The sequence below is a fragment of the Macrotis lagotis genome, chromosome X (assembly GCF_037893015.1).
Source record: "Macrotis lagotis isolate mMagLag1 chromosome X, bilby.v1.9.chrom.fasta, whole genome shotgun sequence".
NCBI lineage: Eukaryota > Metazoa > Chordata > Mammalia > Peramelemorphia > Peramelidae > Macrotis > Macrotis lagotis.
In genome coordinates, this window is record NC_133666.1 from 620,233,243 (window position 1) to 620,251,474 (window position 18,232).

General features: G+C 38.0%; 1 protein-coding gene across 2 annotated transcripts in view; it reads left to right on the forward strand.

Annotated features, from left to right (window-relative positions):
- RECQL4 (RecQ like helicase 4) overlaps window positions 1–18,232 on the forward strand; it is a 43,614-nt gene continuing 25,382 nt past the window's right edge. Inside the window, exons 1-4 of one of the 2 annotated variants that reach the window (XM_074203005.1) lie at window positions 1–78; window positions 813–910; window positions 4,494–4,527; window positions 5,834–5,931. In XM_074203005.1, coding sequence (XP_074059106.1) covers window positions 827–910; window positions 4,494–4,527; window positions 5,834–5,931 — 216 coding nt within the window. In that variant the 5' untranslated portion in view covers window positions 1–78; window positions 813–826. Of the gene's footprint in view, window positions 79–239; window positions 413–812; window positions 911–4,493; window positions 4,528–5,833; window positions 5,932–18,232 lie in introns of those variants that run through there. The other variant, XM_074203006.1, reaches the window with a different exon arrangement.

Genomic DNA, 18,232 nt, shown 5'->3' on the forward strand with positions numbered 1-18,232 from the left:
AGGGCGCGGCGTGCCCGCCTAGCTGCCGCCGGCGCCCAGTGGAGGAGCGCGGGGGAGCGGGCGGCGTGCGGGCCTTCCGTGAGTGTCGGGGGGCCCGGCGGGGCGGGGGGCAGCCTCTGCACTCCTCCCTTCTGCCCGTCGGGCTGCCCGGCCCGCCTCAGACCCTTGGGCTGGGGACAACGGGAGGGGGCGCGGACCCCGAGGGTCTGGGGGCGCGGTGCTGGCGTCCCCAGAGTGGGGAGTCGGATCCCCAGCCCGCCCCCTCCCCAGGGGCATCCTCCGGGAGAGCCACCTGGATGGGGCGGGGCGGGCCGGCCTTACCTGAGGCTACGAGAGAAGGGGAAGGAAGCGGGAATAGTGCTAGGCGAGGGGCCTGGGCGTTTCCGTGTGTTATTTTACTTGATCCGCAGAGGTAGGTGCTATTATTATTATTATTGTTATCATTATTATTGGTAGGTGTCATATTATCACCATCTTCATCATTGTCATCATCATTATTATTATCCTCACAGTTGGGAGATGACTAGGAAATACGTGCATCTGAATTTGAACTCAGGTCTTCCTAAATCCTGACCTTCACTGAGCCACCTAGTCATCTTGAGTTAGGCTAGTGGCTTCCCCTGTCTGAGCTTTAGTTCCCCTCATATGTAAAACAGGAATTTACTTACATCCCCTTCCCTCGGAGTTTTTGTGAGTAGTGATTTCCAAACCCTCAAGTGCTGGGTAGATATTTGTTGTTTTTATTATTAGTGGTGTCTGGTGTTCCTAGCCTGGTCTTTGAATGTTTTTTATTTTCCCCTCTGCTTCTTCAGCTTCTAGGCCAGCCATGGAGCGGCTCCAGGAGGTGAGGGCCCTTCTGAAGGCTTGGGAAATGACATTCCTTCAAGAACACAAAAGGAAACCCAACAAGGTATAGGAATTTTCTCACCTTTAACAGTAGAATTGGAAGGGTGGTCACCTGCAACAGTTTGAATGCTGTTATTTGTGTTCTCTGCTACACACATAGACGCCCAAGACCTACTAAAAATGTTCACTCCCTCCTCAGATTTCCCTTGCTTCTTTGGCGAGTTTGGTTTTTTTTTTAGATTTTTTTTTTTCAAGGCAATGGGATTAAGTGGCTTGCCCAAGGCCACACAGCTAGGTAATTATTAAGTGTCTGAGGCCCTATTTCCCTTGCTTCTATCAAGCTTTACTTATACTTTTTTTTGAATTAATAAAACTCTTTCAGGGCAAGAACTGTGTCATTTTTTCTTAATTTAGTATTTTATTTTTCCCCAGTTACATAAAAAAAAATTTTAACAGGAAACAATTTTTGTATCCTCAAGATCAAGCAGACTTTTTTAAAAAATTTTTGCAATACAAAGGGGGTTAAGTGGCTTACCCAAGGCCACACAACTAGGTAATTATTAAGTATCTAAGGCTGGATTTGAACTCAGGTACTCCTGACTCCAGGGCTGGTGCTCTATCCACTGCACCACCTAGCACCTTTCTTATAGGTCCTTACTTGGTTGTCCTTCATTCTCAAAGAGGACCAAAATGATATCTCTATGTCAGAGTAAAGTTACAGTGTGTCTGACTGACTGATCAAACTAATACAAAGTACAGAATGCTCTACTACAGGTTCTCAGGCACAAACAGTTCATGTGAACTTTTGGCATTGACTCTAAATCTGTGTATCTCATATTTCTTTTGAACTACTTCAATTCTGCTTTTGCTCATAAAACATTTTTAAAAGCATGTTAAAAAATTGATGAGAGCACTCCATTCCAGGTCATCCTATGCCTATGTCTCCCAGGTCATGAAATCAAATCCAAAGTTTTTCAGAGAGACCTTGCGAGTATCCTTGTATCATTTCTTCTGATCACCATGTCAAGGCTTGCTGAGTGTGATTTCTCCGTAAAATAGACTTTTAAACATTATGAATACTGTGACCAGCTCATTGGAGTTGTGATCTCTGTAGCCTGACAGTTTGGTTCATAAAAGGATTTCAGTGTTTGGTACCTTATCCTGCCAGGCTATCTTCAAAATCTTTCCAAGACAATTCAAATGGAAGTGATTCAGATTCCCCCCATGGTGCTGATAGACTGTCCAGATGTCACAGGCATACAACAATTAGATCAGCACAATGGCTCTGTAGACCTTCACTTTGGTACTCAGTCTAATACTTCTCTCCCACACTTTCTTTCAGAGCCTCTGAAGCTAGCTCTGACAATGCCTATGTTAACCTCATTTGTACATCCCTGTAATACTGCTGTATTCAATGAATTTATGCTGGGATGATGTGGTGCTATCAGGTGTAGTTTCTTGGTGTTAATTGTTAGGCCAAAATTAGATTAATAGTGATTTAAAAAATACTCAGTTGAATTACCCGTACTACTGTGCCAATCACTCTATAGCTCATTACCCAAATTTCTGCCTTCCCAAAACTGTAGGCTAAGAAAGAAAGACTTCTCTATACTGATATAAATGAAAAAATAAAATAAGCATTGATAAAAAGTTTAAAAGGTGGAAGACAAAAGTTCGGAAAGGGATATATTGAGCAATTGTATCACCGCTGGATCAAATTTAAAAAATGTAACAGAAGTTTGTGGTGTCATATGGCCATTTTTTGTTATTTGTATACTGAAATGTTTTTGTTGATAAATAAATAATAAAATTTTTAATTTTAAAAAAGACCTCTCTTAATGCAAAGGAACCTTTGAGGAAAAGATGGCAATATAACTGATGCAATAATCAATTCAGGGGATAAATAAACAAATGTTCTGTTAGCTAGAAAGACATGAAAGAGATCATCAATACATTTTTATTAGTGGCATTGGTCTATGAGCAGGACTTGTGGTCCTCAGAACCCTTTTCCTCCAGGGACCTAGAACAAATACACCACACTCAGTGGGGGCTGTTAGCATTAGCTGAAGATAAAATGAAATGAGCAACTTAAATTCAACCCTACCTCTCTCTCCCCCCCAACCCCCACCACCACCACCACCAATGCCCTCTCTTGAATTTCTTTAGGTGATTTAGAGAAATACTACAGGGACCTAGGCTCTGCCCAGGCACAGATAGAATAGCAGACTTGAGTAAAATATTATTCAAAAAGAAATGATGCTTTATCCCATCTGTCTCCAGAGCTGCTTAGATCTCCCTTACCTTAAAATCTTCCCTTGATTCTTCTAGTTCCTACAGGTATTGTCTAATCAATACCTTCCTTTCCTGTTGTAAGTTTGTTTTTGAAAAAGCCATCTATACTGATACCTTCATTTTGTAGTTACTCTTGACTTCTATTCTTGTCACACTTCTGAAACTTTTCTCTGAGGTCATTGATTAATTCCCAAATCTAAGAATCTTTTTTTAATGAAGGCTTCTTAATCTCCCTATAGTTTTTGACACTATCACCCCCTCTTCCTGGACAATTGTTTTCTTACTTTGACTTCAGAGACACTATATTCTGATAGGAATGGTAGGAGTACATTTCTGTGTCCTTCATACTCTTCTTTATCCATTAATGGGTATGTTTTCCAAGGAGCAGTCTTTGGTCTTCTTTTCATTATGTTCTTTCCTTGGGAACCTCAGCCATTCTTAGAGCTTCAACCACTACTTCTCCTTGAAGAGAAACAATGCTGTCTTGAACCCTAACCTCTCTCCTGAAACGTTTATCCCAAAACCAAGCTCATTATCCTCCCTCTGTAAACCCTATCCTTCTGACTTCACTGGGGTCCCACCTACCATGTTTTTAATCTTGAGATTATTTTTGACTCCTCATCTCTTTCAAGCTTCATATCTTAGATCCCATTGTAAGAGGTAAGAGCTAAGATTTGGAATCAAAAAGATTTCCACCTCTCTTACCAGTGCTTTTCTTATACTGTGCCTCTGTTTCCATATCTGTAAAATAGACTAGGGAGTCTCTGAGTTATCTTTCAGCTCTCAGGCCTATGAGATGAGAGCCATATTCCATCTTTCTGGTTGTCACAAGTCATGTTCATCTCTGGCACTGTGAACAATGGTTTAGAAATCTAGTCTTTACTCTCTTCACCTGTTGAATTCCTGTTGAGCCTGTAAAACATGTGTCATGCCACCGTCTTTGTGAAATTCAACCTGACCTCAACACAACAGCCTTTCTATCCTGGCCTCATAACTCCAGTTAATTAAAGTTCAACTAAGTTTAATTTAAAAGAGTAAACAAATGCCCTGTTAAATAAAAGTCTGGAGAGTGTATATGAAAGAGTTAAAGTTTGGTTAAGGGCAATGACTTATAAACAGAAATTGTTCCCAGAACCCTTTTCCATAAGGGACCCAAAACAGCACATTACATACAATTATTAATAACTAAGTAGTTCTCTATTTTATTTATTTCTGTTGATGTCTTATCATACCCTTACCAATAATATAAACTTCAAGAAGACACAAACCATGTCTTTGTCCCCCCTTGGAACTTATGAAATTATTGGTAATTTTGTTAGTTTGGTAATGAACTAATCACAAATTGTGTCTTCCAGAATGATGTAGAGTCAGCACCAGAAGAAATGAAAGGTGAGTATATGGCAAAAAATGTCCTCCCAGGTAAACCAGCCCAGATCAGAAATGTAGTTGCTCAGGACAGTGGACTAGTCCTTGAATAGCCACTGCACTTTGAAAGTTTGAAGTTATGCAACATAGGGAGAACCCAACCTTTTTTTTTTTTTTTTTGAGGAAATTGGGATTAAGTGATTTACCTAGGATCACACAGCTAGCAAACATCTTAGTTCTAATTTGAACTCAGGTCCTCTTGACTTCAAGGTCAGTACTCTACTTACTATACCATCTAGCTGCTCTTAGATCCCAGTCTTTAAAGAAAAAAATCCTCCTAGAATTGTGTGTGAAATAAACATAACCACAGTCTGACTGGGAGCCAGAGCCATTGAGATGTAAAGTGATTGTAGGCAGGTCAACATCTTATACTATACTAGTTTGAGAAGATGGTCTTTGAAGAGGTGAATGTGAGCCTCTGTCCTTGCTATTTGGGTGAACTGGTGATGTTGGGAGATTGGAATCATGAAGGAGCCTAGTGCTTTTAGAAAGACGAGTGCAGAAAAAAATGAGAAAGTTTTAGAACATGAGTTGCTAATTAGGGGATTGGATACCCAGTAAAGGAGGAGTCTACTTTTGTGAAATTTAGGAGCTGAGTCAAGAGGTGCTACTGAATTGGCATTTAGGTGACTTTTAAAACAGTTCCAACCCAAGACTGGGGAATGTTCTGGAACTCAATGACTAGGAGATGAGGGAAAGATCATTATTCTTGTGCTAGGTATAGATCAGTAAGGAGACGTTAGAGCAAGGAACTGGTAATTCAGAAGTCTGATCTGTGTGGAACTCTTCTGCACTATTTGAGTAAAACCAGGACTACCCTATTTATTCATGTTGTATTTATGTGGCATGGACTCCCAAGTTCTTTTATTCTAGAAAAATTGCATGTGCACTTTAGAGAGCCCACTCAAAATTTTTCATAGAGAGGAAGGGAGAGGAGAAAAGAAAAGTTCATGTTTTAGGGGAACACCTATCTTTGGATCAGAAAACCTTGGTTTCTTGGGAAGCAGCAGCAGCAACAAAGAACAGTTTGTTTTAGGAGATGAGGAAGAGGTCATCCCAGGCTAGATAGGATCACATTATATGGCAGGAATGGTGCCATAATTATAGACATGATGAGCTACCACCCTGATGGAGTGGACAAAATACAAGTTGTAGGATTTGATAGGTAGAAGGTCCTTTGGGTTGTTGAGTAGTACTGGTTTTGATTGTGTTTCACAATCTCTCCTTCCTCTTGTGCCAAGACCCTGACACTCCCTTCTCTCCCAACCAGAACTCTACCGAGAATATCGAACCCTAAAGAGAGTTCAAGAATCAACAGGCCTTCCACAGCCCAGCAACTCAGGTCAGAAGAATGAAGCTACAAAACAGGTAAGCAGAAGGGACCCAGAGCTGCACAAATAAGTTTTTAATTTTCTTCCAGAAACATATTCAAACTTGATATTACAAAAGAAAGGGTTCCTGATTAAAAAGAAAATGGGATACTATAGAGGGTGTGTGTGTGTGTGTGTGTGAATATTAAATCTTAAACTATAATTAGAAATAAGCTTTCATGGGCAAACAACAATTTAATTTTATCAGTAACTCAAAATACTTAGAGCAATTTTTTTTTAGGTTTTTGCAAGGCAAATGGGATTAAGTGGCTTGCCCAAGGCCACACAGCTAGGGAATTATCAAGTGTCTGAGACCAGATTTGAATCCAGGTACTCCTGACTCCAGGGCTGGTGCTTTATCCACTGCGCCACCTAGCCGCCCTTGTGCCACCTAGCTGCCCTTGCGCCACCTAGCCGCCCGGTAATTTTGATTATATTAAATTAATAAGGTTTTGCACAAATAAAATGAATGCATTCAAGATTGGAAGGAAATTAGAAAACTGGGGATTGAACCTAGGGAAGAGAGAGACTGCGGAGCTCTGTCCTCTGACTCTGGGGCTCTGACCACATTCAGATCCTGATCACAGTCCAGGCCCCCCCATAGGAACAGCAGGGCCACCCCCCACCTGAGCCCCGTGGCAGAGGTGGGGGGCTTGTGGTCATTTACAGACCAGGAGGGAGGACAGAGCCTCACACACTGAGATCCTTGTGGGAGTGTCCCAAAAGCTCAGGAAGCACCCCAGAAACAGGCTTAGACTGGGAAAATGAGCAAGCAGAGAAACAAGAGAAACACCATTGAGAAATACATTATCTATGATCCCAAGAAGGAGCAAAATACTCAGTCTGAAGATGAGGAAGCACAAGCTCCAGCATCTAAAGACTCCAAGAAAAATAGAAATTGGGCTCAGGCTATGACAGAGCTCAAGAAAGACTTTGAAAATCAAATGAGGGAGTTAGAAGAAAAACTGGGAAAAGAAAGGAGAGAGATGCAGGAAAAACATGAAAATGAAGTCAGCAGCCTAGTCAAGGAAATCCAAAAAAATGCTGAAGAAAATAGCATGCTAAAAACCAGCTTAGGTCAAATGGATAAAACAGTTCAAAAAGTTATTGAAGAGAAGAATGCTTTAAAAAGCAAAATTGGCCAGATGGAAAAAGAGATAAGAAAACTCTCTGAGGAGAACAAATCCTTCAGACAAAGAATAGAATTCAGGGAGATTGATGAATTTACCAGAAATCAGGGATCAATACTTCAAAACCAAAAAAATGAAAAATTAGAAGAAAATGTGAAATATCTCATTGAAAAAACAACTGATATGGAAAACAGACTTAGGAAAGATAATTTAAAAATTATTGGAATACCTGAAAGTCATGATCAGGAAAAGAACCTTGACATCATTTTCAAAGAATTACTACAGGAAAATTGCCCTGATATTCTAGAAGCAGAGGGCAAAATAGAAATGGAGAGAATCCACCGATCCCCCCAAGAAAGAGATCCCAAAAAACCAACCCCTAGGAATATTATAGCCAAGTTCCAGAACTCCCAAGTCAAAGAGAAAATATTACAAGCAGCCAGAAGGACACAATTCAAATATCATGGAGCTGCAGTCGGGATCACACAGGACTTAGCAGCAGCTACATTGGAAGCTCGTAGGGCTTGGAATATAATATACCGGAAGGCAAAAGAGCTTAGAATGCAACCGAGAATCAACTACCCAGCAAAAATGAATGTCCTCTTCCAGGGAAAAAGATGGACTTTCAATGAACCAGGGAAATTTCAAATGTTCCTTTTGGAATGGCCAGAGCTGAACAGAAGGTTTGATCTTTAGATACAGGACTCAGGTGAAGCATAGAGATTGGAGGAAAGGGGGAAAATATGAGGGACTTAATGATGAACTGCATGTATTCCTGCATAGAAAAATGACACTGACAATACTCATATGAACCTTCTCAGTTAATAGAGCAGGTAGAGGGAGCTTTTGTAGTTGAAGCACAGGAGAAAGCTGAATTCGAAGATAAAACATGGAGTAAAAATGGAGTCAGTAGAAAAAAAGGAAATATAATGGGAGAAAGAAAGAGAAGGGGAATAGGCCAAGATATTTCATATAATAAGATTTTTCTTTATGACAACGAGCTACTGCAATGATATGGAAGAGGGGAAGGCAAGGGGGAATGAGGGAATCTTTGCTCTCATCAGAGGTGGCTACGAGAGGAAACAACATATATACTCAATGGTATAGACATCTGGAGTAAGAAGGAGGAGGGCAGAGGGAAGGGGTGGGGATGTGAGTGATGGAGGAGAGGATGGACCATGGGGGGAGAGTGGTCAGATATAACACATTTTCTTTTTTACTTATTGCAAGGGGCTGGGATTGGATGGCCTGTCCGGGACCATAGGGTCAGGTGGATGCTGGGCCTAAGGGGTGGTATAGGGGCTCAGGGCCTCTTGGCCCCAGGGCCAGGGATCTGTCTGCTGCGCCACTCAGCTACCCTACAGCAGAGTCAGAGTGAAAGGAGAGAGAAAAATATAGTACATGGTAGTGGAGAAATACTAAAGGAGGGAGTTGCGATCAGCAATGGCAACAGTGGAAAAATATGGAAGTAACTTTTACCATGGACTTATCATAAAGAATGTGATCCACCCGTGACAGACTTGGTGGTGTTAGAACAAAGACTGAAGCACATTTTTGGTTATTATTATTTGGGGGAGGGTGCTGGGCAAGTGGGTCTGGGTGGCCTGCCTGGGGCCACATAGCAGGGTGATCTTTGGGTGTCTGAGGCCAGATTTGGACCCGGGTGCTCCTGGCTCAAGGGCCAATGTTCTGTCCACCACCTAGCCACCCTTACTATTATTACTATTTTATTTTATTTTGGGTCTTTTTTTTCTTTCTTTTTTTTGGTTTTTGCAGGGCAGCAGGGTTTGGGTGGCTTGCATGTCATACGGCTGGGTGATTGTTGGGTGTACGGGGCCGGATGTGGGCTCGGGTACTTGAGGCTCCAGGGCTGGTGCTCCGTGCACTGCGCCACCTGGCCATACCTACAATTATTACTATTATTTTTTTTTTAATTTTAATTTTTTTCTCTCCCCTTTACTTTATCGCTCAAGTGAGTCTATATTTGGGGGGAAGGGGGTATTTTGTTTACTCTTAAACAAGAATATTTTATTAATGTATAAAAAAAATTGTACAAAATGAGAATAAATAAATATTAAATATAAAAAAAGAAAGTAGAAAACTGGGGAAAACATTTTACAGCAAGTATCTCTGATAAAACCATCATTTTTCAAATACATAGAGAACTGAATCAAATTTATAATACAAGTCATTTCCCAATTGATAAATGATCAATGGAAATGAACAGGTAGCTTTCAGAAAAAGAATTCTAAACTATACTCAGAAGAAAAAAAGTCAAATTTACTATTAGAGAAATGTAGATTAAGACAAATTTGAGTTACCATCTCACAACTGTCATATTGCTAATATGACAAAAGAAAAATGACAAATGTTGGAGAGAATGTGGGAAAACTGAGAATAAAATTTACTGCTATTAGAGTTGTAAAGTGATACAACTGTTTTGGATCAATAGCCCTTAAGAGCTATTATACTGTGTATAACCTCTGATCCAAGCAATACCACTACTACTAAATCTGTATTCCAAAGATACCCAAAGAGAGGAAAGGAGAAAAGAACTTATTTATACAAAAATATTTAGAGCACTCTTTTTGTGTTAGCAAAAAACTGGGAATTTGGGGATGCCCATCAGTGGAAGAATGGTTAAGTTCTGGTATATGATTGTGATAGAATACTACTATACTATAAAAATGGACAAGCAGGATGTTTTCAGAAAAACCTGAAAAGGCTTACATGAACTTTTGAAATGAGCAGACTCAGGAGAACATTGTATACAGTAATAGCAGTACTGTACAATGATCAACCATGAAAGACTTGGCCATTCTCAACAATACAAAAATCCAAGGCAATTCTAGAGAACCTGTGATGAAAAATGCTTTCCACCTCTAGAGAAAAGAACTGATGGAATCTGAATGCAGATCAAAGCAAATGGGTTTTTTTGGAACTTTATTTCTTTTTTTTCTATTCTCTTTCACAACATGTCTAATATGGAAATGTTTGCATGACTGCACATGTATAACCTTCATCAAATTGTTTTCTCAATAATAGGGGAGAAGAAGGGTGAGAGAATTTGGAACTCCAAATTGTAAAAACAAAGTTTAAAAATTGTTTTTGCATGTAATTGGGAAAAAATAGCATTTAAAAAATTTTAAAAACTTGAATTATATAAAGAGCAATGGGGCAGAGCCAAGATGGCTCCAACCCCCAAAAAAGGATGGCTCTAGCCAGAATTTAGAGGGACAGAACCCACAGAAAGACTGAGAGGGTAAGGGAAGTCTGCAGCTCTCCCTGGGAGTAGGACTCTGCTGTTTGTCTACACTCATATATTTCAGTTTGGGCTTTCATACTAAACAATCAAGCTGGATCTCTCCTTATAGCCCCAGGGCAGAGGGTAGTGCTGTGGTCATCTACATATCAAAGCACAGGCTCCTTCCTATGTCCTGTCTTACCATCTCTGGGGGTGCAGACTGCTTTCTCTCAATTCTCCTTGCAGATTTTGCGGCTGTGCTCCTCACTCCACACTCACCCAGGTGCAGCAGAGTTCTCTGCCCACCCCTGCAAGCTGTTGCCTGTGATCGCTGGGCTGCGGCCTTGGCTTTTTTTCCAACCCCTGGTCCTGGTGAAACACACCTTTTCTGTGGAACTTCTAAGTTATTTTGGACTGGGAAAATGTATCACTCAGTCTTTCTGTGGGTTCTGCCCCTCTAAATTTTGGCTAGAGCCATCCTTTTTGGGGGGTTGGGTGGGGGTCAGAGTTCTCAGGAAATGCTGCCTTTACACCGCCATCTTGGCTCTGCCCCATTGCTCTTTATATAATTCAAGTTTTTAAAAATTTTTTAATGCTATTTTTTTCACAATTACATGCAAAAACAATTTTTAACCTTTGTTTTTACAATTTGGAGTTCCAAATTCTCTCACCCTTCTTCTCCCCTATTATTGAGAAAACAATTTGATGAAGGTTATACATGTGCAGTCATGCAAACATTTCCATATTAGACATGTTGTGAAAGAGAATAGAAAAAAAAGAAATAAAGTTCCAAAAAAACCCATTTGCTTTGATCTGCATTCAGATTCCATCAGTTCTTTTCTCTAGAGGTGGAAAGCATTTTTCATCACAGGTTCTCTAGAATTGCCTTGGATTTTTGTATTGTTGAGAATAGCTAAGTCTTTCATGGTTGATCATTGTACAGTATAGCTATTACTGTATATAGAGTTCTCCTGAGTCTGCTCATTTCAAAAGTTCATGTAAGCCTTTTCAGGTTTTTCTGAAAGCATCCTGCTTGTCCATTTTTATAGTATAGTAGTATTCTATCACAATCATATACCAGAACTTAACCATTCTTCCACTGATGGACATCCCCAAATTTCCAGTTTTTTGCTAACACAAAAAGAGTGCTCTAAATATTTTTGTATAAATAGGTTCTTTTCTCCTTTCCTCTCTTTGGGTATCTTTGGAATACAGATTTAGTAGTGGTGGTATTGCTTGGATCAGAGGTTATACACAGTATAATAGCTCTTAAGGGCTATTAATCCAAAACAGTTGGATCACTTTATAATTCCAATAGCAGTAAATTTTATTCTCAGTTTTCCCACATTCTCTCCAACATTTGTCATTTTTCTTTCGTCATATTAGCAATATGATAGTTGTGAGATGGTAACTCAAATTTGTCTTAATCTACATTTCTCTAATAGTAAATTTGAGCATTTTTTTTCTCTTGAGTATAGATAGTTTAGATTTCTTTTTCTGAAAGCTACCTGTTCATTTTCCATTGATCATTTATCAATTGGGAAATGACTTGTATTATAAATTTGATTCAGTTTTCTATGTATTTGAAAAATGATGGTTTTATCAGAGATACTTGCTGTAAAATGTTTTCCCCAGTTTTCTATTTTCCTTCCAATCTTGGATGCATTCATTTTATTTGTGCAATTAATTTAATATAATCAAAATTACTGGGCGGCTAGGTGGCACAGTGGATAAAGCACTGGCCTTGGAGTCAGGAGTACCTGGGTTCAAATCTGGCCTCAGACACTTAATAATTACCTAGCTGTGTGGCCTTGGGCAAGCCACTTAAACCCATTTGCCTTGCAAAAACCTAAAAAAAAAAATACCCATCTTACTTGCCATAATTCTCTATCTTTTGTTTGGTAATAAATTCTTTCCTTAACTATACATCTGATAGGTAAATGATTTTTTGATCTAATTTGCTTTTGGCATCGCCCTTTATGTCTAAATCTTGTACCCATTTTGACCTTATCTTGATAAATGGTAAAAGACATTGGTCTGTACCTAATGTCTGCCATACTGCTTTCCAGTTTTCCCATCAGTTTTTGTGAAATATTGAGTTCTTGTCTCAAAAAACTAGATCTCTGTGTTTATCAAGCAAGATTACCCTGTATTGTAATATCTATCTTATTCCTCTGATCCATTCCTCTGTTTTTTTTGCCAGTATCATATTCTTTTGATGATTACTGCTTTGTAATAGTTTGTAAGCCATTTCTTTCACTTTTTTTTAATTAATGGCTTTGATATCATGACCTTTTGTTCTTCAGATGAATTTTGTTATTACTTTTTCTAGCTGTATAAAATAAATCCTTGGTAGTTTGCTTGGAATGGCACTGAATAAGTAAATCAAGTAGAATTGTCTTTTTTATTATATTTACTCAGCCTAACCTTAAGTAATTAATATTTTTCTGGTTGTTTAGATCTGATGGTATTTGTGTGAAAAGTGTTTTGTAATTGTGTTCATACAGTTTGTGGGATTATCTTAACAAGTAGATTCTCAAGTATTTTATATTATCTACAGTTATTTTAAATGGAATTTCTCCTTCAGTCTCTTGATGCTGGAATTTATTGGCAGTATATAGAAATTCTGATGATTTCTGTGGATTTATTTTATATCATACAACCTTTATTGATAGCTCACTTTTAATTCTTCAGGGACAGTTGTAGTCCATATGTTGCTGCCACATAGAAACACAACTAGAACGATGATATTAAAAAGATGGAACTTTGCTATTATGGGAAAGTTGGGGAGTCATCAAAGCAGCTTTGCAATTATATGCAATCCATATATGTGGTCCAAATGATTCTCTTGTTCAACTCTGGCCTCAACTTCTTGATCATTTCCACTCTTTGTCACAGATATAGATATTTGGTTGGATCTATGGGATAGGTCTCCAATGTATACTGTGATCTAAATAGTAGACATCCTGCATCCACTTGGCTCCTCTTGCTCTTTCCTGTGTGGGTGGTCAGATCCCTTTTTACGAACTTCTACAATGTTCCAGGACTTGATACAGTCAGTACATTCTCATCAGCAACTGGAATATCTCAAATCCCTCTTCAACTTGTACTCCTGACAAACTCTTCTTCACCACAGTGATGCATGCCTTTGATGTTCTTCTAATTTTATGCCTCACATGATGTTTATGATCCTGTTGAACAGGATTATTTCTGTTTTATAATTTCAAAAATAATTTTGATGGTAGAATGAAGGGATTTGTTGAAAGAGAGCCTATATGGTAGCATTTTGGTCTACTGAATGAAATATTTTTTCATAATCATGAAATTATTCCCTACATTTTTAAATTTATTGTGAAATGTTAAAAATGAATGTGATTTATTTTTGAGTATCACTCATGAAAGCCAGATTGTTCCCTTCTACTGCCCTCTTGGAATAGCCACTCATTAAAATTTTGTATAGACACACTGACATAAAAGTCAGTAATTATATTCTCTCATCAGCTGTTTTTCAGTATTAATGAAGGCCAAAGATTTTCCCACACCTTTAATAACTTTCCTTCCTTCCAATATATTTTATATATGTCAATCACTTGATGTCCTCAAAATTGTGTTGCCTCTGGCACTGATCTCTTTCATATATATGTATATATGTATATATACATATATGTATATATGTATATATGTATATATATGAAAGAAAAACTGCTTTTCCTTTCTTTGTTCTTCTTAGTCTTATTTCTGCAAGTCCCTAATAAGCACCATAATAGTAGGTCTAAATGTGTTGTTTCCTCTCTCCTTGATGAAAAAGAGAATATTATAATTGATTTTTACCTGTTTTAATTTTTCTTCTCTTCATATTCCTTCCATTTTAATGCTTGATTCCTCTTATGGTATCCTCACTTCACTGGCTACTTTGCCATGCTTTCTTTAAATTAGTTTTTATCTAAACTACAGGAATCTTTTCTACTTTAAGAGACAACACTTCAAAATTTCTCATCATTCTTTGTGAGATTTTTTTTCAAAATCTATTTTTCTATTCCAATGTTGCCTTTGGCAGTCATCTCTCTCCATTTCTATGTTCTCGATCTTGTTTTTGCAATTAATTTACAATGTTTAAGCTTCTAAATGAAATTATTATGATTGATGTATCATTTTTGTTGTTTGTCATTTTTTGATTGCTAATTATATACTTGTTTCAGGATTGATTTATTTTGCTTATATATCATATTTTTTCCTCATTATTATTATTTGACTTGGTTATTTGTTTGTTTATAACTAATCCTAATCTTAGTTCAAAGTAAGTGTTCTTTATATAAAAGTAAAAGATTTCCACACAAACTACAGGGCTTTGGTATCTTATTCCTTCTTCCTCTTGGTCAGCTAGCAATTATTAAGTTCCTGCTATATGTTAGACCCTGGACTGAACCTGGGAAATACAAAAAAAATAAATAGACCAGGCTCTCTGAACTCACATTCAAATAGGAAAACACCATTCAAACAGCTATCTACAAACAAGATATGTATGATATAAATTGGGGACAGTCTTATAGGGAAGGTACTAAGATTAAGGAAAACTGGGAAAGACTGCTTGCAGAAAGAAGGAATTTAGCTGAAACTTGGAGAAAAGCCTAGGAAGCCAGGAGGAAGGGGATTCTAGGTATGGGGAACTGGGAGAGATCCAATGAAAACTCTTGGGAGTTTGAGCAAGTGTTGGGAAACAAGGTCAAAGCCCCTGGATTGAATAGTATAAAGAGGAGCCACTGGATTGAAGACTATATGGAGGGGTGGCTAGGTGGTACAGTGGATAGAGCACCAGCCTTGGAGTCAGGAGTACCTTAGTTCAAATCTGGCCTCAGACACATAATAATGACCTAGCTGTGTGGCCTTGGGCAAGCCACTTAACCCCATTGCCTGGCAAAAATTAAAAAAAAAATAGAAAGGCAGAAAGAGGCCAGGTTCGGAAGGGCTTTGAAAACAAACAAGTTTTTCATTTTAACTTAGAAATGACTAAGAACCTCAGGGAAGTGACTTGATTGTACCTGTATTTCAGGGAGATCACTTTGGCAGTGCAGTAGAGGGTGGATCAGAGTGGGCAGAGATTGATGACAGGTAGATCAACATGAGCCGTATTTCCATTCATGAACATCTTTTTTGCAAATACTCTTTGTTGTTATACCTAATACGATGTCCAACTATCCTATGGAGTGAGTTTCTTGTTCCCTTTGGACATAGGTAAAATCTTTCTCTACCAGCTCTTCTCTTTGTTTTTCTACCAATGATTCTGGAGCCCTCCTTCCATTTAGCTGCGGCTTTTTGAGATGGATGCTCAGCATTTCCAACAGAATCCATTCATTAGTCCTGGGTCAAGGATTTTACATTTAGATGACAGTGTTGAAACTTATCTGAAAATTGTGATTCTTAGCAGGCTGCCTTTTCACATGATAAAAGCAACAAGTTTTTCTTAAATTTTTACTTAAAGGGGCGGCTAGGTGGCGCAGTGGATAGAGCACCAGCCCTGGAGTCAGGAGTACCTGAGTTCAAATCTGGCCTCAGACACATAATAATGACCTAGCTGTATGGCCTTGGGCAAGCCACTTAACTCCATTTGCCTTGCAAAAACCTAAAAAAAAAAAAAGCTCTTAATAGATAATAGGTAATACAAATAAAAGACAGTCCCTGCCCTCAAGGTGCTTACATTCTAATATAAAACACTAAACATATAAGTTGAAAAATGGAGGGAAATATCTTCCTGAAAGTACCTGGTACTGGGATCTGGAAAGTCTAAAATGAAGACAGGCAGCTCAGTGGTGTGGTAAATAAGAGTGCTGATTCTGGAGTCAAGATACTGAGTTCAAATCTGGCCTCAGGATCCCACTAGGTGTGTGGCCCTGGACAAGGGTCATCTATCTGCCACAGTTTCCTCAAATATAAAATGGGGGGGGGTCCAAATAGCATCTACTTCTTAAAATTGTTGTGAGGAACAAATGAAATAATATCTGTAAAAGGCTTTGCGCTTATTTAATTATTTAATGAAGATTATGGAGGAACCTTTCCATCAGAAGGAGAGACCCCAGGGCCTTGGGCATCCATTCAAAGTATGAATTTCAGGGATGGAGTGGATATCCAGGATGAAAAGGTTTCTGAGATAGGCTAGAAAAAGTCTGGCATGTAATGTTGAGAGAATCTAAAGGAGACTGCCCAGGATTCTTAAGTTTCATTGGTTCTTTGTGGCTAAAAGTTCTTCACTGTGCCTCTTGGTTAGTCATACTGAGTGGAATCTTAGGTTGGTCTTAGAAGCAACATGTAAATAATGTTGATGTATAATTTATTTAAATTATAAGATTAATGTAACACTATATATATAATATATACAATATATAATAAATACAATTATAAAATCATATTTAAGTTACATAGCAACTTTTGAGTCTGGAGGTGCAATTAGAGTCAGGAAGATGATCTGAGTTCAAAGTCTACCTTAGATATCTAATAGCAGCATGAACCTGAGCAAGTCACTTAACCTTTCTATGCATCAGTTTTCTAATCCGTAAAATGGGAGACATAATAGTACCTACCTCATAGGCTTATTTTTTATGAGGAATAAATGAGATTGTAATTTTCCCCCCAAGAACCCTATTTGGTGCTTTTATCCATTTTTCCATATGAAATCTCTTGATTTATTCACTTAATATAAAAAATGGATTTTTAGAATTTCCACAGCCATGTTTACAAATAGTAGAATTTTCATCTCTTTTCAATTGTCTCTCATATATCTTTTTCATGACACTGTTGTTGAAATTTCTAGTGGAATAAAAGTGGCAACAGCTTTGCTTGATCCTTTTTTTTAAATAGATTTGTAGGGGCAGCTAGGTCGTTCAGTGGATAGAGCAGCACCGGCCCTGAAGTCAGGGGTACCTGAGTTCAAATCCGGCTTCAGACACTTAATAATTACCTAGCAGTATGGCCTTGGGCAAGCCACTTAACCCTATTTGCCTTGCAAAATCCTAAAAATAAAATAAAATAGGTTTGTAGCTAATGTTTCTCCATTGAGAATAATGTTGACTTAAGTTCAAGCTCAAACTTTTTATTAGAGTAAGGAAAAATTCCTTTATTCTTTTTTTTTTTTAATTTTGGATATATATGAATGAATGGATGCTGATTTTTATCAAAGGCCTTCTCTTCATCTCTTGATTCAGAGAATATTTTTTAATAATGAACTGATAAACCCTAATTGATCAGAGCAAATAACTTTTTTGATTCATGCTTTTGAGCTGTTCCTAAAATTTCTTTTAGGATATATTTTCATCAACAGTTATCAAAGTGGGGACAGCTGGGTGACACAGTGGATAGAGCACTGAGCTTGGAATCAAGAGGACCTGAGTTCAAATCTACCCTCAAACACATAATAATTACCTATGTGACTTTGGTTAAATCACTTAACTCCATTGCCTTGCAAAAAAATAATAATAATAATAAAATAAAAAAATGAAATAAAATAAAAAACATTTATCAAAGAGATCTCTAGTTTTCAACATTGTTTGTGATATTAAATCAAATTGCTTCATAGAATCCCAGCTCTTTCTTATTTTGACCACAAATTCAGTCAAATATATTACCCCAATTAGATATGATGTTCATAAAGTTGTTCCAGCATTGTATGAGAGCTTTGTTGATGATATTCCTTATTCTGAAATTGATTTTTTGAAGTTGTCGGTATGGGTGTTCTATACTTTTGCAAATCATCATTTATTTCACTTTAACTCTCTAATGAATTAGTATAAAGTAAAAATGATAAAAAAAATAAAAATTTCTGTTGTCATTGTTTCCTTTCTTATTTTGATAATTTGTGTTTTTTCTTTCTTTATCATGTTATTTGTGGTTCATCATTCATTTCATTTATTTTTTCAGGTCAGTTGTTTGCTTCC